Source organism: Anopheles darlingi, chromosome 2, assembly GCF_943734745.1.
Source record: "Anopheles darlingi chromosome 2, idAnoDarlMG_H_01, whole genome shotgun sequence".
Lineage (NCBI taxonomy): Eukaryota > Metazoa > Arthropoda > Insecta > Diptera > Culicidae > Anopheles > Anopheles darlingi.
The window spans coordinates 57,623,368-57,646,552 of record NC_064874.1 but is presented as its reverse complement, the minus strand read 5'-3'; the positions used below and the strand labels follow the sequence as shown (position 1 = coordinate 57,646,552).

The window sequence follows — 23,185 nt, the reverse complement described above, 5'->3', positions numbered from 1 at the left end:
ACAAATGAGCAGTTCAGTGGATGTCACCATACCCCTGAGATTAATTCCGATTTGGGTTCTATGGAGCGTTGATCGATGTAGGGAACAATTCTCAGTCAAAGTCCACCATGACATGTGGTCAACCCTTTCTAGTTCATTTCTGACTCGTGGTAGGTCCCATGAGATCGCTTCGACTCAGCACGGTCAACACTCGTTCATCATCGTTCGAACTCGACTAATGAATGAGGATTTTGGTAGAGAAATCAATGGAAATCGATTTGGAACAAGAAATTCACAAATCCCAACTTCACATTCCACTCTGGAATGTCGTTTTGGGATTTGCAAATGCCCATCAAAGTGTCACTTGTGGACAGGACCACAAAGTACGAATCATGATGATTGATGACTCTGGTGACAACAAGCGAACGAGGAGCGTCCAATCAACGGAAGCGAAGCCTGCAATGGTCTCTCAACCGTAAATCGTTCACACTGAGCGGCCCCATAGCCACCAAAGCAGTTGTTGTATCAAACGACTCTCGAGTCCAATTTCCACCATTTCTGCTCGGAACGACCGCTTGCTTTTTGCTCAACGTGGACTGTTATGTTGGAAGCACAAGGCCTCTGGATAAACGTACGAAAAACTACCGGCATCAGGAGGCAACGATTCGGTTGTGACGAGTTGCAACATCGGTGACTTAGACCGTTGCCCTGGCATCGGTGCCATTGGTAACGCTATTTGAACTACTACTAGCATCTCACTATGGATGCACAGGATATGAGGTTCTCACTCGAAAGCTCGTCCGGTATTCCCTCATCGATGCTTTTTAGGTTCCTCGTCGACACGGTACATGGTTCCTGCTTGAGCTTCGCAACACAATAACACTATTTGCATCTCCGAACGAGTGTGCCATCTGCCCAACATACTCGCCGTACATGCTTTACTCTTGAAACTAAAAACCTGCTCGATACCGAGGAAGCTGAGCAAACCGTGGTCAAGCGAGTGGGCATCTATTTTCATGCATATCCTTAGCCAGCTCTTTACCAACCAGCTAGTCGTACAAGATACTGTACAACCCATCAGACAGCTCTCCAGGGCATCTCGATCGCACCTTTCGTTCTGTGACATTGCATTCATACGGACGTAACACAGAATCCTTCGATTTCATTCCAAGTACAAATGTTTCTTTTTTATTTTTTGATTTCATGCTAATGATTACTCAAAAATGAAGCAATACAGGAAGCACAAACAAACTAATTAGTGTGACTACGTCAACATTCGATGTGCGACAGACGTTTTCCCTCAACGATCTCCTTTTCCCATTCCATGAAAAGTAATTTTGAAATCCCCTCAATTGGAGCTCTTACGTAAAGTGGTCTGTCCTTCTACCACTCAAAAGTGGTTCAAATGGATTCAACAACAAAATATATCCAACATCATAGGACGGACGTTTGTTCAACAACGAACGGACGTTTGTTCAACTCGTATTCAATAGTAGACGACGGAGGGACGGAGATGATTTTGTTTCAATTGGCACTACTATACCAACTCTCATCAATTCATCGCTCAGCGACCTCAAGTGTGTTGCAGTCATATTGAGAGAAACATTGTGGAGAGAAACTGCTCGACATTATCCACCGGGGAGTGATTGAAGCATCTGTTCCTTCCAACCATCTCGTTTCGCTGTCGTTTGAGCGGAGACCGTGGAGATCTTGCATCAAGAAAAACATTATTTAATTCTCGTTTCAACGATCTGTGCTCACCTTTTCGAACCATCTGAAGGACTAGAATGTGGAGTAACGATCCAATCTAATCGCTCTCCCAGGGTTCGATGAATGTCGGGTCGTGCGATGCACTTGGTCTAAACTTGAATATCGTTATAAATTCGACCCTATCTGCAGTCCACCCGTCATGAACTGCTTCCTACTCAAAGTTTAAGACACAAGCATGGCCAACAGGAACGATCCTTATTGTTCCGAGACCACTCAGATTGCATCGTTGGGTATTATAATTGGAATGTTTTCACTCATCCCCTCCGATTCCGCCGTAAGAGGCCACTTGAGGGACCGTAAATGTCCCTCGACATTCTCATCTTTTGCTCATCTCAACAATCTCATCTTTTGCTACGGATGACGATGTTGGTTTGTGTTTTATTGACCAAAACTGGTTTACCGGAACGACATCCCATTTTGTAGATTGGACTCGAGGACTGACGCTTTGAGGTTTGTAGCCTCGGCCATTCTTATTCGAGACAGTCCTGCTTCTACCGTCATTCTACACAGTATCCACATCGGTAATGTTTTTTTAAACCTATCTTGCCGAACGACCAACTAACCGTTCGTTTATTCATGCATTGATGCTGCCTGGAGCTGTGTTTTCTACTACGATTCGGTTTCCGGAAGATGTGGCGGACACAGGCCAATCGCGACGTTTTTCTGTATTCTCCGTCTGCTGCAGCGTGAGAAAATTCGTTTCGCCTTCCGAGGATCCAGTAATCCTTTCGTGGATCTCATATTTTCTCACATATTTTTGTACATCACACTCACCCAGACACACACACATAGATGCACAACCGACACAGGGAATAGTCATGGCGTATAGCGTTTCCTCAACAAAGACCGCTCCAACGAAGCCCCCTAGCAAAATGGTCAGTAAAAGATACGTAAAACGAAATGTAGGAACCATGTTTGAAAGAGGAGAGCGGGGGTATCCAGGGTGTGGTGTCCATTATCGGCAAACCGTACCTCGATTGAATTCAATTCTATTTGTGTCAACTGAAGAACCGCCAGTCATGGCAATGGTGCTGTTGCTTTTACAACCGCATCGAATTTGCATAATTTTATCTTTATCCTATCCAACTTCCTCACTACGCCATGCTACATACTCCGCCCCCTTCCTTATCCATCGCGGGTATCATAATCGATGTCCATGTGAGTTCAAAGTGTTCTAGTCCGGAAGACGGCGTTTGGTCATACGACTAAAGCACCTCTCATCGTTCGTTAGCTAGCTTCGTGTTGGAATATGAGTTCAACATTGCAGTTGAAATCAATTTGGAACACCGAGAAGGAAAATGGAAAAGGACGACCACAGCTAAATAATGTTTAGAGTCTTGCCAGTTGTTGAATTGATATGAAAAGCACTAGGGGCCTAGTATAGACTAACAGCTGCAGTGGGCAGCATCGTCAATTGATATTCACGTAGCACTTTCCGATGCCAACGGCAACAGCAGCAGCAAAAAGAGGAAGCGACGATTATGTGCTCATCTGCAAACAGACACATGGACCTAGTGGTCAGCGGTTGTCGATACCCCGCATACATATTTCATTAGTGACTTTACTTAAAATGCGACTCACGTACGGATCCTCACATTACCGGTCGACGCACCGCCATTCGGAATTCCTGCAACCAAACATCCATGAACGGCGGAGAGGTATCAAACGAGATAGGAAAATGTCGCCCGTTCGCAGATCTGTATAGAGTTTGAGTATTGGAGGCACATCAACATATTAACACCAACCAAACCTGAATCACCAGAAACGGCAAATAGACCAGAGAACCCTCACCGCTTGCCGTCGTGCAATGTCGGATAGAGTCTTGTTTGGTGCTGCAGATGGTGATGCTGGTGGTGAGTCAGGCTTTGCATTATAATTTAATTATCGGCTATGTATATGCAACTCCACAGACCGATTGAGTATCCTCCTCTGCCGCTACCGATGCTTCGACTTCCTCGGTTCTGGTCGGGTACACTCTGTCGTGATTTCAACGATGGTCACTTCTGCGGGTACAACAGTTCATTGAATGCCAGCAGATGGTGAACTGGGACTTGAAACACCCATGGCAGACTGCAAACCAATTTATTTTTCGGCGCTTTTCATATTTTTATTCGTCTATCGCTTTACCTAGAAAGAGGTCACGCACTCCTGGAATGTGGTCAAATACGATGCGATCCATTTTTAATCCCAAACAAAGGGAATCAGCGATGAAAATAAATATAAACACAGAAGGTTTATATTTAAAAAATTACCCCGTCCATTTCTGCTGAACCCAAAAAAGAGATGTCAATTGCCGAGGTCGCTTGGTGTCTCTGCCATAAGCAACCAAAGAGGAAATAATAGGAGAAGCATACATATTAATTTATTTGGGAAATGAAGAGCGAAGCGTTCAATGCGTTCGTCACACTATCGATCCAACCGCATTCCTTTTTTTCGTTTGACTTCTTGAGTTCACTTTAAAGACAACAGGACACCCAATAATTTTAAACATCAGTAAATCAAGGAGTCGATCATAGACAGGAAATGATTCCCGTCTAAAAGAACAAAACCTTCGTTGTTTTTCTTTACTTTAAATAGACCTTAAACCCCCAAAACAAGTAAAACATTCTCTTACGTATGATTTTGAACCGTGATTGGCTATCTATTTTACTCCTGCACAGTATAGTTTTAACGTCTTATAATAATGTCACCTGTGTATTACAAAATGGTTTTGGTAGTTGAAATCTATTTTAGAATAAATTTCGATCTCGATATCATCTCTTCGATGCATTGACCAAAACCTTGCTAAGCATTATCAAAGCTTACTAAAATATTATTAAGAAAAACACAGACTTATGCCGTTACTCTGCTGCATCAGTAAAGTGCTGACATCTGAAGATCTGAATCAAATTAATGACTTCCGTAACATCATGAACATAACAACATACACTTCCAATCGGAATGTGATAATGTGGGATAAACAGGATGCTTGTGGACAGTAATTGCTAAATCGGTGTCGGTGTCAAGCGAGGACAAAACATCCGAGAAACATAACACTCCACCAACCTTCTCTGCACACGCGTCTTTCGAATAATCCTCATGTTGTTTTCCCAACAAGATAGCACCCTTCCATTGCAGAACAAGCTGCTTCGGAAAAACCGATTCGTTGCAGATCCTGACAGATATTGTGTTCCGTATGACAAACAAATAAATCTCCTCGCCACACTCGCTTCATTCAAATGTGCTTCTGGTGATGATATCCTGATGGTGCTGCTGATGATGACAGCATTAGTGCCGGTGCGGTTGCTAGTTCTTCATGGCAATGTGTTTCCGTTGTAGGCATTATGACCTCTTCCTTTCGCACACACGGCCACACTGGGTCACTAATATATTACCAGCAATGAACACATTTCTCAATCTCACCTTCGGTTTCGCTGGATGGTGTATTGGTTACAATGTACGAGTGATATAAGCATGTGCCGCTTCCACATGCTAACGCCCTTCCTCATCTTTTGCTCCTGATGTTGCTTGTAGCGTGCAAAAAGGGATGATTAATAATGGAATGTATTGTAACGCTACACAATCTCAGCCCAGACAAAAATGATAAGAAAAATGGCTGGCCGCAACCATCAGAACCATGGCAGCGGCATCATCAAAATATAACAGCAGTATTATGAAACCATCCGTTTTGGTTACATTACGAAACATTGACACATACATCTTCATTTCAATGGCCACCGTCATCCATGGTAACCAAGATTTCGTGCCGCACGACGATAGATGTTTATCATCAACACAGGCCCCCCTGATGTCCTCAACAGGGGACCTCACGGGTTGACTTAAATGAAAGTTGGAAATATTCTTCAGCAAAATCGTACAACGCGGTACGAATACGAGACATAATTTGTTATTTTGGGAGAAACATTGCACAACAAAATCATTATTGCGGAAGGATCGTGAAAAAGTATCAGATATTTCAGTTTGTTTTAAGTTCAAGAATCCTTACTGAACACATGTAATTGTTCGATTCTTATAGCCTCGATAAAGCACTCCCAAAATGGCATTGAGAAACTAACACGAGCAAATGCAACAGTCCAAACTCTGCGAAAAGTTACTGGCCATTGTTTCAGCGACCCTTACCCTTTGTCCACACTACAATTTTAATTGGCAAGTAAAATCCGATTTGGTGGCGTTTACTCTACCATTGTAATGAACTTAATTTATGTGAGTCCCTGAACTCCAACTGATTTGAATTTGAGTGTGGCAGTTGAAATTGTATCATTTTTTGGAGTAAATGTGGCAGTATCATAACGTTAAAGTGTCGCATTTTATTAAAAACAGTAGCAAAAGCAAAAAACATGTTTGGGATTCGATTCCAAAGCAAAATCCTGGCTTTAGCTGAAGCGCTTTGCATTATTTGACAGCAATGCTTGGAAAAACGTTCAAAAAAACCACGCACGGGTAGCTCACAGACGCTAAAAGTGACCCATAGAACCATAGAAAAATGGACCATTTTGCTGCCTTCGCCATACGTTTTCACCATTAGAATGGCAGTTTAGACGCGGGGTTAGAGATATTGTATGATGATAAATCGTCCATGAAAAGGAAGAAACCATGTATTCCGATAGTCGCTGTAAGGTTGGTTGGTTGACATTGCATGGGTCAACTCATTCTGATCCTAGTCGAAATATGTGCCACCAAAGATGCGCATTGACTTGTAGCAATGGGAATTGGGTCAGCTGTTCTGATTGCCAAACGCATACCAGTTTCCCAGCCGTATCTTATGCGTCCAGGACCCCCGTAACGACGGACTCTATCCTGAATCCGATCCAAGAATTTAGTTTATTAAATATCCCCATAGCAAATAAGAACAGACGAAGCCGCCGTAAAGAACATTTGCATAATTGGGCATGGGAACTTCTTGCATTGCTGCAAGATGGATGAAAAGGTATATACTGACTGAGAAAAGATGAATATTTGTTCTCGTTGCTTCAGGCCTTTTTTCATTTCTTATGTTAAGCTCTTTTCTACTCATCCTATACGATTCAGAAATTCAGAGAACCCTTGTTGAGGAGAAATAAGGCCCAACATTTTGTTGGGGGGTGATTTTCAAATAAAACCCCAGTTGCGTTTCCACACAAGTGTTTGCATTTCCCACTGTTTGACAAAGAAATGGATTAAAATGCCTCACAATCGCATCTTTCACAATCGAAAGAAGATGACAAAACAAGGAATGAAGCATCTGAAAAACGTATAAAATAATAATAAAAACCCAAAAGCAGGATATCCACATGCATTTCTTACGAATGGACGTACTTTGCATACGTAAGTAGTGGATGAACGGTTTATTCCTCTTCTTCGTCTGTTCTGTGTCTTATGGGTACGCTTCTGTATTATTCCTCCATTCCGTTTGCCCATCACACCACTGTGAAGAAAATCTTCCAGCTACGGCCCTCTGGAGTTGGGGCTTATGTGTAGGACTAAAACAGTTTGCTATATGAAGCCTTACTCGGCAAGAGCAGTCCCGCAGTGAGTGCAAATTCTTCGCTGTTGTTCGACGGAAGATGGAAAGATTATGTCTGATGGAAACAGATTTGGATTCTGGGAATCATCCTCTCCTAACACCTTACTCATTGGCAATCTAAACTTAACTCTGCTCTTAAGTTGTTTATAGATTTATGGAACTACGGAACAAATATAATTGAAAACCTTCTTTCCAGTCCTTTCTGGACTCCACAGCAACTCCTTAGCTGCAGCAGCCCGTAGCCATCGAAGATTATGTAAAACAGTACGAGATCACAGTTCATATGAAACCTGAAGTGCAATGTAGCGCACATCCATAATCATCAATTCCAAGCAACATTTCTCATCTTCATGTAGTTGTTGGAAGTGGAAGAAATACAGAAGCACAGGAACTTGGAGCGAAGGTCGTTGTGGGAAAGTTTTTTGTCGTTCCAGGACTGTTGGCGTTCCAGAACACGGAGTGGTGAAGTCTAGTTCCATTCGCTTGTGCCCCATCCACTAGAGGAAGCATCAAAGCAAGGGATCCTTGTTTACGCCTTAAAACGAAAATGAAAAACACGAAAGATAGAAGAGAGCGAAAGAGACCTGCATTAAAACCATAACCTAGCTTAAGGCATTCGGAAGCAGAAGCATCCAGTTATCCCGGAAGAAAGATAATTATAAATGTCTCAAATTAATTCACACGCCCTCTAATATTCGGGAAAAAAGTTCACCCCAATGGACCGATGAAGCTGTAGGGTAGGAAAACTATTCGCTCGGAGAGATCCACAAGCAGTGTTGTTGGTGGGAAACGCGATGGCGAGTGTTTTTGAATTATTTTGCCACTTCCTGCACGCGAAACCAAAGTTGCGCGAGAAATATGCGATACTGACACCCTCAAACATCCACATTTTAACCCTCTCGCTGTCACGGGGCCGTTCTGGTGGAACATCCAAAAGGAATCGGATGTAGGGGGAACTGAGAAAGTTGAGTGGAAAAGTTTCAATTTTGTGAAGAATCCAATTTAGTCTCCAACCCACGATGTTTTGCGACACATTCCGCACCTAATTTGTCCACCGCTCTTCCTCGCCGTTGAATTTTCAGCTGCCTCATCCTCTCTTCATCAAAAATCGTGTGGAAAATTACAACGTTTGCCAACGAGAAAAAGACGACTGTTAGTCAGTGGTAGAGGATACTCTTGGAAGAGTGTTCTAACAAACAATATAATCTCCGTACACTCACATAGACACGCACATGCAGACAATACACTTCCGCTTCTAGTGGCCAGAGAGGACATGTCCGGGAGTCAGTTACTTGTTGGCGGAATCCTCGCGTGACTTTGCGCCGTGATTTCGTCTCGTATTCACCATTCCACTTGGGAGAAATGGAAGTTACATGCAGAAGCGTACACGACATACCGTGATGAAACGTATCGCATCCGCTACTCACAAACATCCGCGAATTGCCTTTGCATGAGCGGAACTGAAACAATATCCGGAACAGGACGGCAGCTGGCGAAAGGAAGGAAAGGATGGCGAAAGGAAGGACACGCGTATCTTCATCTCTCTGTACCAACACGATCACAGATCTCGGTATCACATCTTCATCGTTCAACTCGCACGTTGATTTCCTCCGGCTTTCGTCGACAAGATCTTTCAAGGACCATTTTGGCAGTTTATGCAACGATTGCTCGAGGGCCGATGGACTTGTTCTGGTAGAGTATCGCCATGATACCCCTTCTCATTACGCTGAACATCCTTTGGTGAGAAATCAAACTTCGCAAACAACGGAAAACTGATTGTACTTGCTACCCCTGGAGTTTGATGAATAAAGTCGAGCAGGAAGGATCTGAAGAAGACCGGAAAACTGACAGGAAATGAAAGTCAAGATTTGCATGCAGATAAGCCGTGTTAAGTTAATTATACCTTGAGTCTTAACAGCTTACCTTCGTTCCTGGTACGAGGTTGCGTTCGCTAGTGAGCATGAAATGACGACATCCGTGAGAACATGTTGCCCCTAAATGCCCCGGATAGGCTGCGTGCTGTGTCATGTCGAGGGCCAAAAACCAACTGCTGCTGCTCCTGGCGGTAGGAAGTGAAGGATAAGAAAGGTGGGGTGTGAAACAGACGCCGGAAATGTAGTTAATGACTGAATCCCGGGGGAGGTTCGGTAAAGCCTATTTACCTTGACATTAAGTGCAGAAGTTGCGTAGCTCACCAGTCAACTTGCCTTGAATTTATATAACTTATCCATTGCTCGAGATAACGTAATATGCTAGATGGAGCGTCTATTCTACTACATCTATTCACTTTGACTGTAGCAGCAATACCGGAAATTGATATTTTCTTAGATCGGCCTCTTGCTGGTTGGATCAATTGTGGAATTCGTGTTGCGATTATTCGCTTGGTAGCTCTTCTTCAGAAGCAGAAGCAAAAGCAAACCTTCTCCAGCAGCAAAGACAGTTCTGTTTCGGTGGAGAATCCCGGTACACTTCAACGGTTTCTGCATATTTCAACATATCACAAATCGAGCTCGCTGCTTTCGATGCGTATTTCAAAGGCTTTATCGTCGATACCATAAACAGACAGCGTTGTACGTGTGAATAGCTCTGGGAAACTGTCAGACACGAAGCATGGCTCACAATTCGACATTTCCTGTCGGAACTCAAAGTCGATACACGAGATGGGGATTTCCACACATGTTTCTCCCATCACGATGTCCTCTCTTTCCCAAAAACGTGTTGAGTGGTTAAAGGACACATCCGTACGACATGTCCGGGTGGCAAACGTGATCCTGAATCACTCCACGGCCGTAGCGGATGGTTTGCTTTCCCGCGAGAATACCGGTGTGACTCCTATTTCGATTGATTCTCTTTTGTTTCGCTGGCGGTGATTCATTTCGAGGGATTCAGTTAACGCCTTTCCGTTTCAGATTCCTCGTCATGACGTCAAAGCTAACGCTTCCCGTTACCCAAAGTTTCACGTTCAGCAGGATCACACTCTGAACAGCCACCATTGGCCGTATCAGTAGCACCACCTCAAGTGAACACGATTTATGATGGCGATGGCTTCCTTTTACCCTGTGAACCATTCTATACTCCGGATGTGGTGCTTTTGTCGTTCGAAAATCAATTTCATCTCTTCTTTCCCGTTTCAATGCCTCGGTTACTGAAGATTTAGCAGTCAAGCAGAAGGTAATCGTTGACGATTCCTGTTTTATACTATATCTTTTACTTTTAAAAAAATATTGTAGCTGATCTTCCATATTGCAGTTCAATATTTAATCATTCGCTATCCAAATCACTTATAATGCTTTCTGTTCGTTCATATAATCAGCAATGTAAAAAAAACGTATATAACGTATGCATTGCATTGAATGAATGCATTGAATGAAAATTATCACTGTGGGCGAAAAGCTAGAATGGATCGATAAATGGCAACAAATAGAACAGCTGACCAGATCGTTGCTTTGAAAAAGAACTGAATTATTTAATGCTTTAGAAGAACGCACAGATTTCATAGTAAACCTTATCTACAATATGTTTAAAATTATCCTTTCTTTCAAGTTATGCATCTCTCAAAACTTTGATCTTTCTTTGAATACCAATAAAGTGTGAACGGAAACTTCAACTCATTCGATTTTAACACCAGCAAATATCGATGATATACTATCGATATTTGATGGAGATAAAATTGAATGAGTCGAAGTTCACATTTTATTGATATTCAAAAACTTCAGATAGTATAACACAAAGTCTTTTAAGACTGCTTAACCCAAATTCAGCAATCTAGTGCTGACTTTGTTCTTGTGAAGAGTTCTTCTTGTAAAAACTAAAAATAAACTGATAATAGGATAGGAAATTGCGCTAGAAGCAATGGAAAATTAATGGAAACCACTAATCAAAATGTGATTTTTTAGCCCACCAACCGACAATCTTAGATTGAAAATGCCGCAAAAGGTAACAACTCGAGCCAAAAAGCGTAAAAGCGTGAGCCACAATACCACCATACCCTTCTTCGTGATAGCAATGTCTGGATTCCAACCCAGACGGTTTTGTTTTTTTTCTTCGATTATGACTGTACTACAGAATCGCACTATGACTTTTCCCTTTTTCAGGGGCCCATCCTTTTCGCCAAAGGTCTGGCAGCCCTCCCTACACATCAGGTTATGAATGGACCGTCACGTCCTCATGAGTCCCCACACATTTGCTTAATCATTTTCCTTACTTTGACTAATAGAGCTCCAACATACGACAGCAACTAGGACATTGGTAGGATGTAGACAAGGAACATGCACAAAACAACCCACCTTGGGGCAGCATAAAAACGTATCATAAATAATGAGTACCTCTATGTAAATGCACAATTTGTAGTAAGTGGTTGTGAGGTATGTTCTCGTGTTGGGCTAGCCTTTCTCTTCCAGCGCTTCTGTAATTCCTGTTATTTCTGATTCTCTGTCCTTTTGCGATGGAGCAGAATCATGGTGACTGCGTCGTCATCCTCAAGAACCACCATGTTCCACACAAACACACGTTAGGGGCCTGCTCTAAATCCCAGTAGCAACCATAATACGGTGAGGTGAGCAAAAAGCTCTAGCCAGCTGGCCGAAATGGCAGCAAACAATTTCAAAGAACCACACCGAGACCGTCCCTCTGAGACTGGCACAATCTCATGCACGAAACATCAGCATACATTATGGTAAATTAATTGATTGAAATGTTGTACTGAAGAATGAGCTCAGTCGTCCAATGGTCAAGTAGGTTTATAGCAGCTGCTATCCCTCTTTTTCTATTTCTCTCTTTATCTCTCTCTCTCTCTCTCTCTCTCTCTCTCTCTCTCTCTGCCGCTCTCTATCTCTATCTTTCTCTCTTTCGAAATGTATTATGTACTATGTACTGGATACTATGTCTTTATAGTTTAATTCAGAGATTGGTTGATTATGAACTTATGACTTCAAGTTGAACAATCAGATCTATCTACAATCAGCTGTAATCAGCCCAGTATTCGAAGAACTTTACATATACGCTCAAGATTAATGTCCTCTCGGTTTTGAGAACATGGACACAGATTAAAATTATAAATTAAATACTCCCAAAATATGGATTATCAATTATGTGCCTTTGAGCATGTGCATCAGTGCCTCAATCAGTCCCGTTTACTAGAAACCAATAAGCTGGGGTACGGATAATACACTCCACTCGTTCCGTTTAATCAATTGCCTTCGTTTGTCGCTAAAAGCGAGGAATTTGGATGAAATTGAAGCATCCCTCGAGGGCTTCTTCACACCCTCCAATCACACGCACACACACAAAGCATAAACATTGATTTTGTACGAAAAATGATTTCGTTGGGGAATCGTTTATACGAAAATGATTTGCGTTAGGAATCGTGTCAGCTTACCTTGAGTGTTGCAATCGAAGAGACCGATCCTCTGCTAGCGCAGAGCGATCAGCCTTATCATTTGGTGAGTGCTGAGCCACCCACGCTCTCAGCACTCACCTGGGCCTTTTTCAGCCTGGGCGCATCCGGGTCAACCGCGTGCCCGAAATGACACCTGACGGTTGACCCTTGCCCAGGAGACCACCGCCGCTACAAGATCGTCATCAGAGTTGTAGTTGCGGTGGAGCCCACTTATTCGTGCAGTACACGTTCGTACTGCACCATCCTCCCCCCTTTGGGACGGAGTCGTCCGTCCCAAACGCCTGCTGTAGGCTCGTCGTCCCTATGTCCCGCCGTCGCGGCACGATCGCCGCACGTAGCAGGAACCACAGGATCTGCAGGATCACCGCACGTAGCAGGAACCACAGAATCGTCAGGATCGCCGCACGTAGCAGGAACCACAAGTTCGTCAGGATCGCCGCACGTAGCAGGAACCGCAGGATCGTCAGGATCGCCGCACGTAGCAGGAACCACAGGATCGTCAGGGTCGCCGCACGTAGCAGGAACCACAGGATCGATGGGCAGGGGAGCTAGTAGACGGACGTTTCGCCGATAGACTCCACTACCTGTCTTCACGTCGGCGACTCGTATAGCCCCGTCCGGGCCAGGGTAGACTCTGATAATGATACCCAACGGCCACCGAGACACGGGAACATTATCATCGCCGATCAATACGATTTGTCCTTCGCGAGCGTTCGGCATTCGTCGAGTCCACTTAGCGGCGCAACGTAATTGCGCCAAGTATTCGGACCGCCATCGAGTCCAAAATTGTTGGGTTAGCCGCTGAACACGCTTCCACCGCGTGTGAATGGGCTCAGCGTCGTCATTTCTCAGCATCGCCGGTGTGCTGAAGGAGGCGCGACCAATCAAAAAATGCGCTGGAGTCAACACCTCGACGTCCTCGGGTGCCGTGCGGACAGCAGTAAGAGGCCTGGAGTTAAGGATTGCTGAGATTTGATGCATCAAAGTTTGCATCTCAATCATCCTTAACTGCGCACCGTGGGCGGCGGCTTTTAGCAGTCGCTTGGCCACCTTGATGTTTGCCTCCCATAGACCACCGAAGTTAGGGCTGCGCGGGGGGATGAAGGCGAAGCGCATTCCTTCTTCGGCGACCTTTTCGATGATGCTGTGTTGGAACTCGGCGTTGGTGAAGGCATCGCGTATGCGCTGCAGTTCCCTGGCTGCACCGATGAAGTTGCGACCGTTGTCGCAATGGATTACACTCGGTTTTCCCCGTAGCGACACGAAGCGCATGAGAGCCGAGATGAAGGCCTGCGTGGATTGATCTTCCACTACCTCAAGGTGTACTGCCTTCGTCGCGAAGCAGACAAAGATGCACACGTAGACATCGATGCTGCGATGGCCCTTTAAACCGGGGAGCACCACAAATGGCCCACAAAGATCGACGCCGGTGTGTGTGAACGGTGGCGACGCGTTCACTCGAGGTTCCGGCAGAGGGCCCATTTGTTGAGCGAATGGGCGTGGGCGAGCCTTTGCGCACGGAACGCATCGAGCAAGCACCCCCAACACCGTCCGCCGCAGGTCGCGCATCCAGTAACGCGTTCGGAACTCCGCTATTACCAATGAGACTCCAGCATGGAAGATCCTCTCGTGGATGTCCCGGATCATCACCCTCGAGAACGGGTGGGACTTCGGGACAAGGATCGGCAGCCTGGCGCCGTCGGCAAGTTCCGCATTCTGCAATCGTCCTTGCACGTAGATTAATCCGTTTACGTAAACGGGGTTAAGATGTTGCATGCGTTTCGTCGGTGTGATGCATCCTTTCGTCAGCATCTCATTCACTTCGTTGGGATGGGCGGTCGCCTGCATCCTTCGCAGAATGCGCACTAGGCCATCCTCCAGGTCAGCGTGAGTCAATGGTCCGTACGTAGGGACCAGACCGGGGTTCATTGCGCGTTGCGAGGCCATGCCTGCCTTGAAATTGTTGACCGCCCGTCCAAGCCAGGCGAAGTGTCGGCGTGTTTTCGAGAAGGAGCAGTGGTGACGGTACTGCGAAATCAAGTCGTCGCATTCGGGTCCCACGGTAGCCACGTAGACCGAGGCCTGAGAATGCACTGCTCCTAACTCTGCTGCGACTGCTTCATCTGGTGTTGTTGGTTCAGGGAATGCATCACAGCCCGAGTTCAGAAATGTGGGGCCGTTTAGCCAGAAGGCCATCACTTCTGGACGTATAAGCTTCCTCGCCGAGATCCCACGGGAGATTATGTCGGCAGGGTTAAGCTTGGTGGGTACGTATCGCCAGTCCGCGGTTGCAGTAACCACCTGGATTTTGGCCACTCGGTGTTTCACGTAGACGTCCCACCGAGTGTTGTCGGATCGTATCCAAGACAAAGCTACTTGCGAATCCGACCACCAGTATGTTTCCTTGACACGGGAGTCGAAGGCATCTCGAATTCTCACGTAGAGCTCGGATAACAACAGGGCGGCTTGCAGCTCCAAACGTGGCAACGTCGTCGTCTTCAGCGGTGCTACTCTAGCCTTTGAACACAACAAGCGTGTCGTTTGGTTGCCCTGATTGTCCGTGAAGGTTACGTAGAATACGCAACCATACGCCTTCAGCGACGCATCACAAAATCCATCGATGCGTATAGTGGTCGGGGCACTAGGAGCAGCCATCCGTGGTATGTGCAGCTTCCGCAACAACGGGAGTTGCGTCGTGAATTCGTTCCACTGGTGGACTGACGCGGGAGACACGCAGTCATCCCATGCGAGGTCTTCGCGCCACAGATCTTGCATTATCATCTTGGCCGTGATGATCACCGGCTGCAAGATCCCAACTGGATCATAAAGCTTGGAAATCCTTGCGACGAGACCACGTTTGGTCAGGTTCTCCGCTAGCTGAAGGATTTCGTCGCCTATGACCAGTTGGAAAGTGTCCTCGGTCGGGCACCAGGATAACCCTAACATGCGAACGGCATCGCGGTCGCCGATCTTCACTGGAGCTTCCCGATGCTCCGGTGGTACGTGATAGAGTACATCGTCCATATTCGAGGCCCACTTTCGCAAGGGCATACCGCGGCGAAGCAGCGTTTGTTCCACACCCGAACAGAGGACACGTAGCTCTTCGGATGTGGCGGCACCCAACGACAAATTGTCCACGTAGAACCCATGTCGTATGGCATCTGCGACCGCAGGACTACTGGCACGTACCTCCTCTCCGGCCTCTTGCAGTGCTCTGCATGCCAAGTAAGAGGAGGCTGCCTCACCGTACGTAACGGTGCGCAATCGGTACGTTTGCATCGGCTGGGTACGATGGTCGCGCCACAGGATGCACTGCATCCAAGTATCCTCGTCTGATACCCATACTTGGCGGTACATCTTTGCGATGTCAGCCGTTGCTACCACCGTGTGTAGCCGGAAGTCAAGCCAGATGCGTAACAAATCCGGCTGCAGGACCGGGCCGATAGTTTGGAGGTCGTTGAGTGACACTCCTGTGGTCGATTTGGCGCTGGCGTCAAACACCACACGTAGCTTGGTAGTTGACGATTCCGGTTTTACGACGCACGAATGGGGTATAACGTAGCGTACCCGCTTCGCGTCTTCCGGTGCGACTAGTGTCATGTGTCCCAGCTCAATATACTCGCGCATAAATGCGCGGTAGTCGTCATATGTGCTGGAGTGGCGCTCTAGCTTACGCTCGAGTGCTAGTAAGCGCCTGACTCCGTGCTGGTAGGAATCCCCCAGCTCACTCAACTCCCCCCGTAAGGGAATTTTCACTACATATCGGCCGTCCGGCGCCAATGATGTAGTATCGCGGAAAAAAGCCTCAAGTTCCGGTGCTGTAGCCGACGGCGTACCCGGATTCCACGGGAGAGATGCATCCTCAACCTCCCAGAATCGCTCGATGCACTTACGGAGGTCGTCTTCCGCTGTGGCCACTCCACATGGGTACGACCTGACCTTTTGGGCAGCGTCTTGACGGAGTAATCCGCCCACTAACCATCCGAACACGGAGTTCTGGATGGTTAGTCCTCGTTCAGTCCGCCCCATTCCTGGGAGGAGCGAGGCGAAGTACACCCCGGCGCCCAATATTACGTCAACTGGGCCACTGACGTAGTATGACTTGTCGGCAAGGTCCAAGTCTGTGGGCATACCAGCATTGCTCCCTTTCAGCGACCGATAGGGGAGGTTAGGCAGCTCCGGGATCACGTAGAATTTCACCGGGAAGCTGCGGGTTCCGTCGCAGTTAGCCACCATCGTTTCGCATTCGCGCGTAACTGCGAGTGGCCCGGAAACACCATCCAACTGCAGCCTTGATGGCCGGAGAGGCATCGGCAGCCGTGTCGCTGCGGCAATGGTAATTGCATCAATTTGGCTGCCCGAATCCATTATGCAGCGTACTTGATGCCACTGGCCATCAGCACCTAACACCCGGGCAATGACCGTCGCTAACAAGGTAGCGATACTGGTCGTAGTGGTATCGTCGTCACGGGAGACGCACGAGGGTGTTCCACGGGAGGATTTGCGGGGGCTGATGGAGCACGACGCACGAGAGCGTTTATCACGGGAGCACGACGCACGAGAGCGTTCATGAGGAGCACTGGAGCTTCTGACACGGGAGCACGACGCACGAGAGCGTTCGTCACGGGAGCACGATGCACGAGAGCGTTCGTCACGGGAGCACGATGCACTGGAGCGGGCAACACGGGAGCACGACGCACGAGAGCGTTCGTCACGGGAGCACGACGCACGAGAGCGTTCGTCACGGGAGCACAACGCACGAGAGCGTTTGTCACGGGAGCACGACGCACGAGAGCGTTCGTCACGGGAGCACGACGCACGAGAGCGTTCGTCACGGGAGCACGATGCACTGGAGCGGGCAACACGGGAGCACGACGCACGAGAGCGTTCGTCACGGGAGCACGATGCACGAGAGCGTTCGTCACGGGAGCACGATGCACTGGAGCGGGCAACACGGGAGCACGACGCACGAGAGCGTTCGTCACGGGAGCACGATGCACTGGAGCGGGCAACACGGGAGCACGACGCACGAAAGCGTTCGTCACGGGAGCACGATGCACTGGAGCGGGCAACACGGGAGCACGACGCACGAGAGCGTTCGTCACGGGAGCACGACGCACGAGAACGTTTGTCACGGGAGCACGACGCACGAGAGCGTTTGTCACGGGAGCACGACGCACGAGAGCGTTCGTCACGGGAGCACGACGCACGAGAGCGTTTGTCACGGGAGCACGATGCACTGGAGCGGGCAACACGGGAGCACGACGCACGAGAGCGTTCGTCACGGGAGCACGACGCACGAGAGCGTTCGTCACGGGAGCACGACGCACGAGAGCGTTCGTCACGGGAGCACGATGCACTGGAGCGGGCAACACGGGAGCACGACGCACGAGAGCGTTCGTCACGGGAGCACGATGCACTGGAGCGGGCAACACGGGAGCACGACGCACGGGAGCGTTTGTAGGCACTGGAGCCGAGTCACTGCTCCTCGTTTAAGAGGCTTGCGGAACTGCATAGCATCGTATGATGCTTTTTGCCGCAATGCTGGCACCTCTTCTCCGATACGCAATCGCGAGCCACATGGCTTCGCGAGAAGCAATTTACGCACTTCCCGCGTTCCATGATGAGATTTACCCTTTCCATTGCGGACCGCACACGCATCTCGGGACAGAGATTGCCCTTATGGCCCATCTTGTCACATGCGTAGCACAGCCGACGATCATCTGCCGTTTTCGGCTTAGCGGAAGCCGATGAAGCGGGGCCATCTTTAACGCCAGCCGGATCCCGAGCGATGCACGACTTCGGCTTCGATTGAGCCGCCGCTGGTGCTGTGGTAGCCACGTAGGCTGCCTTGCGCGGTGCTATGGCCGATGCTTGAACCTTGGAGGCTGGGGGGCCACGGGAGGCCGGATCCTTCTGCCTCTTTGGTTCGTAGTAGAGCCGGTTCGCCATAGAATCCAGCTCGTCGCGCAGCTCCTTCCACGTTGGAATGAGCTGCTGGTCGGCCTTTCTGGTAACGCGTGCCAAGCTGTCATCGTCCAGCTTGGACAGCACTATGCTCACTAGGAACCCGTCCTCCATTGTAGAGGGTGCCTCCTCTGGTTTTCCGGCAACCTGACGGGCTGACGTGATGGCCGTCTCCACCACGTCGATGAGCCGCATCAGGCCGTTCGATGAGGCGCTCGACAGTCTTGGGGCCTCCAAGATGGTACGGAAATGCCCCAAGAAGGCCACTCGCTTCTTATAAAACCGCTCTTGGAGCCTCAACCATGCCTCCTCGAAAGGCATACCAGCCTTTTCGAACGATTCCGCGCTCTGCAAGGCCGGCAGATACCCTGCAAAGCACTGCTGGAGGTACGCGTAACGTGTCGCGTCCTCCTGCCAGCCGGACAGGCGCCGCTCAAAGCGGGACGCGAACGATGGCCAGTCGCTCGGGTCCCCGCCGAACTTCGGCAAGTCAATGCGAGGCAGATGCTCAGGCCTCGGCGCCGGACTTGCCGTCGTCGCGTCCAGCACGGAGCTGGACGCCGTCTCAGCCTTCCGCAAGCGGCCCAGCGCAACCCTCGCCGCTGCGTATGCATCGCAGAATTGGCCGCGGCGTTGAGGCGCACCGGTCTTCGCTTCGAGGCGAGAGAGCACGGCACAGCCCTCCCTATACATGCCCTCCAGCATGTCTGCCTTAATAGGCACCAATTCGTCGTCAAGGTGCCCGGCCTTGGCTTCGATTGTCACGGCCCGCATGGCTTCCTCGAGCGCGGCCAGCTGCCGCGCCCCCTCGTTGGCGGCGGATGGCCTTCCCAGCTCTTGGCTCGTGCCTTGCCGACCACTATCTGTGTTGCCACGAGGCACATCCGCAGCCCGCGGCACCTTTTCTCCACCGGACTTCTGGTCACCAGCTGGCGAATTGGTGATTGGCATTGTTACCGCACTGAAGCACCGTTACTTACACGCGCACGAGAGCGACGAGCGAGAGCGCAACGCAGGAAAAACGTACGGCACGGTAGCACTTAGGGACGTGGGCGCACGGTAGCACTTGAAGAATTTACGAATCCGCTCGCGAATACGGATCACGTCGGGGTCACCAAATGATTTTGTACGAAAAATGATTTCGTTGGGGAATCGTTTATACGAAAATGATTTGCGTTAGGAATCGTGTCAGCTTACCTTGAGTGTTGCAATCGAAGAGACCGATCCTCTGCTAGCGCAGAGCGATCAGCCTTATCATTTGGTGAGTGCTGAGCCACCCACGCTCTCAGCACTCACCTGGGCCTTTTTCAGCCTGGGCGCATCCGGGTCAACCGCGTGCCCGAAATGACACCTGACGGTTGACCCTTGCCCAGGAGACCACCGCCGCTACAAGATCGTCATCAGAGTTGTAGTTGCGGTGGAGCCCACTTATTCGTGCAGTACACGTTCGTACTGCACCAAACATTAAACCATGGATCCGAGATTCAATCACATCCTGTTCCACTTGTGGTTTATCCGTGATGCTATCCGTGAGACGGTGTGAGAGATATTGCCGCGTGAGACAATAGAAAAGCAATACGGACTCCGTTTCCGTTTACCCCGAGGACTGAAATCTAGCTGAAAAGCGAATTCAATTACGACATCCTCCGACAATGACGATTGTTCTAAACTCGTTCCGTTATTATGTTAGCATCTTGATACATGCAGAATGTCTGTTGGCATAAGAAACCAGAGCAGAGGAGCCAACGATGCACGATGATGCGGTCTGGTGACAGTAAATTCGAGATCCGATCATTCCGTTCATTTGAATCGTAGCCAGCTTCGAAAGACTCAAGCGAACCACTCAGCACGATTCTAATTGATTATGTCATAACCGAACACAACAAACATGAAACATATCAGATCGTGTTTACAGATGGGCAAACCAGCGTGTGAGCCTGATTGTAACGGTTAACAGGATTAAAACGGAAGTAGAAAGTATTTCATGGGTTGAGGATTGGATTAGAATTTTCCAATTTGTTACACTAGTCGCGGCCATATTGTAACCTTCAAAATCACTCCAAAGCCGAGCCGAAATGCAAAAGAGCTTGATTTTATCAGAGTGCATCCGACCGATGGCCAATCGTCGGAATCACATAGAGAACCTCTCCATCATCGTCATCATCTGTCATCATTCGTCAGTCAGTTAGGAACTAGATTCGAGAAAACAACCGATAAGAATCTACCAGGCACCATTTGACGCGTTCTGGGGATTTGGAATTGGCACTCTGGCTGATTGAATCCCGACACGCACTCCAAACATGCCTCATCATGCTACAAGAGGATGAGTGAGCTCAGAGCATCGATGTGATTCCAATACAACCTAAGAGGAGAGCAAGCAGTGCGGAGCGAAGTGCGGTCATTTCCTATCACACGAGCCATTTGGCATTTTGGCGTGAGATTCTGATGTTTGATGCTATGGCAGCACAATGGCCTACGGGCAGTATGAATACCATTCGCTAGTCAGCAGCTAGTTCGAGACACAGACACACACACGCATAAAGAATCGACATCGACAGATGTGTCATATGGCTCTTGATTGTGCAATTTGAGAGCAGAATGACTTGTGCGTTGGTGTGTCAATGATGATGACAATGACAACACTAAAAAACATGAACATCGCCCCACCAGAGGGATTCTTCGCTCTGTTCCTTAGCTTGCTCGGACACTCCGATCTGATCCGACTTCTAAGCCTACGCCAGTTCATGACGATGAGGGCTGTTTGTTTGATTGGAAACGCTTTTTTCTTCTCTATTACTTGATGGAACTTCTTTCAGTATACTCAATAAGCGAATCCAAACACCGCCGTGATATACTACCACATAATACGGAAACTTTGCGTGTCAGGGAGAAGATGTTTACCATTAACAATTCGTCGTCTTGGATTGGAAATTGTACCAACTAAAGCCTATAGTACTTGTCACATTTCACCGCTACCGGTGATGAATATGCATCACAAATACTTCGAACATGGCCGAAATGGACTTGCTTGAGCCATTTAATCACAGAGCGAAAACATTCCATAAAGCTTAAGTTCAAATTACTTGAAATGTCACATTCTCACAGAGGTTGCAGTAGCAGTAACTTTCCTCTCCAACGCAGAACTTGAAAAGAACCAGTTATCGTAAAATTGTCAAATACTTTTGAGACATTTTGCCCTCACAATGCTCGACCTCAACCTTTATCACATCGAAGTTCCTCAGTTTGCATTATATCAAATACGAATACCGAACAATGAAACATATAAGAATTGAGAAGAAATATTTCTTTGAAAATTTGGACACGTTTTGGCGTCAGCAATCGACTACAAGTCCGCAATCGATACTCGTGTCGTCTTTGGATGCCGATAGAGCTACAATGAGAATCGGTAGTTTTGAGGAGAAACATGGTTCTCGGTTGCAAACTAATTCACTGGACGTTTAAGGCTGGTGCTGTTTGACAATGCTAACAATGATCTTAGGGCTCGACACGTTACATCGCCATTCGGTATGAGACAAGGTTTTAGTAAAAAGTTGTCGAGCCTTTTCACAAGGCCGACAAATGGTATGCATATGTCGAAATGTAAATATCGTAATGTATCGCTCATGTTACCGACAGAAACATGTAATCTACACTGTTCTGATCTGTTTAGGACATGATCTCAAAATTTGTTCACCTCAGGCTAAGAGGAGTTGCAATATAAGGAGAAATCAATAGTACATATAGAGCAAGTGTGTAAATCACAAACTGTTTCCTCCGAGAACATATGCTGCATAGGAATATGATTTGGAGTACTTTAAAAGTGAACACGACTCAGTCACAATACGTCCTAGAGCGACAGATAATATCGACATCAATTCTCTGGAAAAAGACCTTCATCAAAAATTCTCTTTAATTCGCCACTACCGCAACTGACGACGATTCTATGTATTCGTAGCTTTGCTGACGATTCCTGAGAAAGCGCCTCAAGCATCAGCAACACTGGGAACAAAAGCATCGTTTAGTGTACCGATAGCAGAAATAATATTCTATTTTCGATATCGTTAGCATCTTTCTGCAAACGGAAAACATTTCTGAAATGCATTGGAAGACATTTTCCTCTTTTTTGTTGTTCTGTGTGGTAAACACATATCACCGCTTCCTGCAACGCTGTACTTTTGTTCTGAGGTGTCACGATTACAACAACAATCGATCCCTGGAAATATTTGTTCGAAGCCGTACCGAACTGATAGAAACAAGTTTTCTCGCTGTATAATATTTAGAAGTAGGTCCTTTGCTTCCGTTCGATAACCAACAATGGATCGTCGGCAAAAGTGTTCCTAAACGAAATCCTCCTTCCAACTGGTACTCTGGACCGCTGTTATGTTCGAATCGATAATCATATTATGCCGGCTGCCGATGGCTGTTCACCGCTAGCACCAATGCCCGATAAAATTGATCACTTGGTCCTTTTCGGTTTCGATTGTGCCAACCATCGGGAACCAATCAACCGAACTTACCTTCCAATATAAACCTCTCAAGTGTCAAATCACCTGGCAATGGATAACGCC

At 47.6% G+C, this 23,185-nt stretch overlaps 2 protein-coding genes across 2 annotated transcripts in view; both read right to left on the bottom strand.

Annotated features, from left to right (window-relative positions):
• Positions 1-9,470, bottom strand: part of LOC125949975 (locomotion-related protein Hikaru genki) — a 97,391-nt gene extending 87,921 nt beyond the window's left edge. Inside the window, exons 1-2 of the mRNA XM_049677487.1 lie at positions 9,415-9,470; positions 9,176-9,311 (exon numbers count right to left, since the gene is read on the bottom strand). The gene's annotated coding sequence lies outside the window, so the exon portion shown is untranslated. The remainder of the gene's footprint in view (positions 1-9,175; positions 9,312-9,414) is intronic.
• A 4,021-nt stretch (positions 9,471-13,491) lies between these two features.
• On the bottom strand, positions 13,492-19,568 carry LOC125959371 (uncharacterized). Its single transcript, XM_049692192.1, has 3 exons — positions 18,259-19,568; positions 13,560-17,160; positions 13,492-13,515 (listed from the first exon to the last, which is right to left on the bottom strand). Exons 1-3 carry the CDS (start codon positions 19,566-19,568, stop codon positions 13,492-13,494), a joined length of 4,935 nt encoding a protein of 1,644 aa, XP_049548149.1.
• Between the last annotated feature and the right edge of the window lie 3,617 nt (positions 19,569-23,185).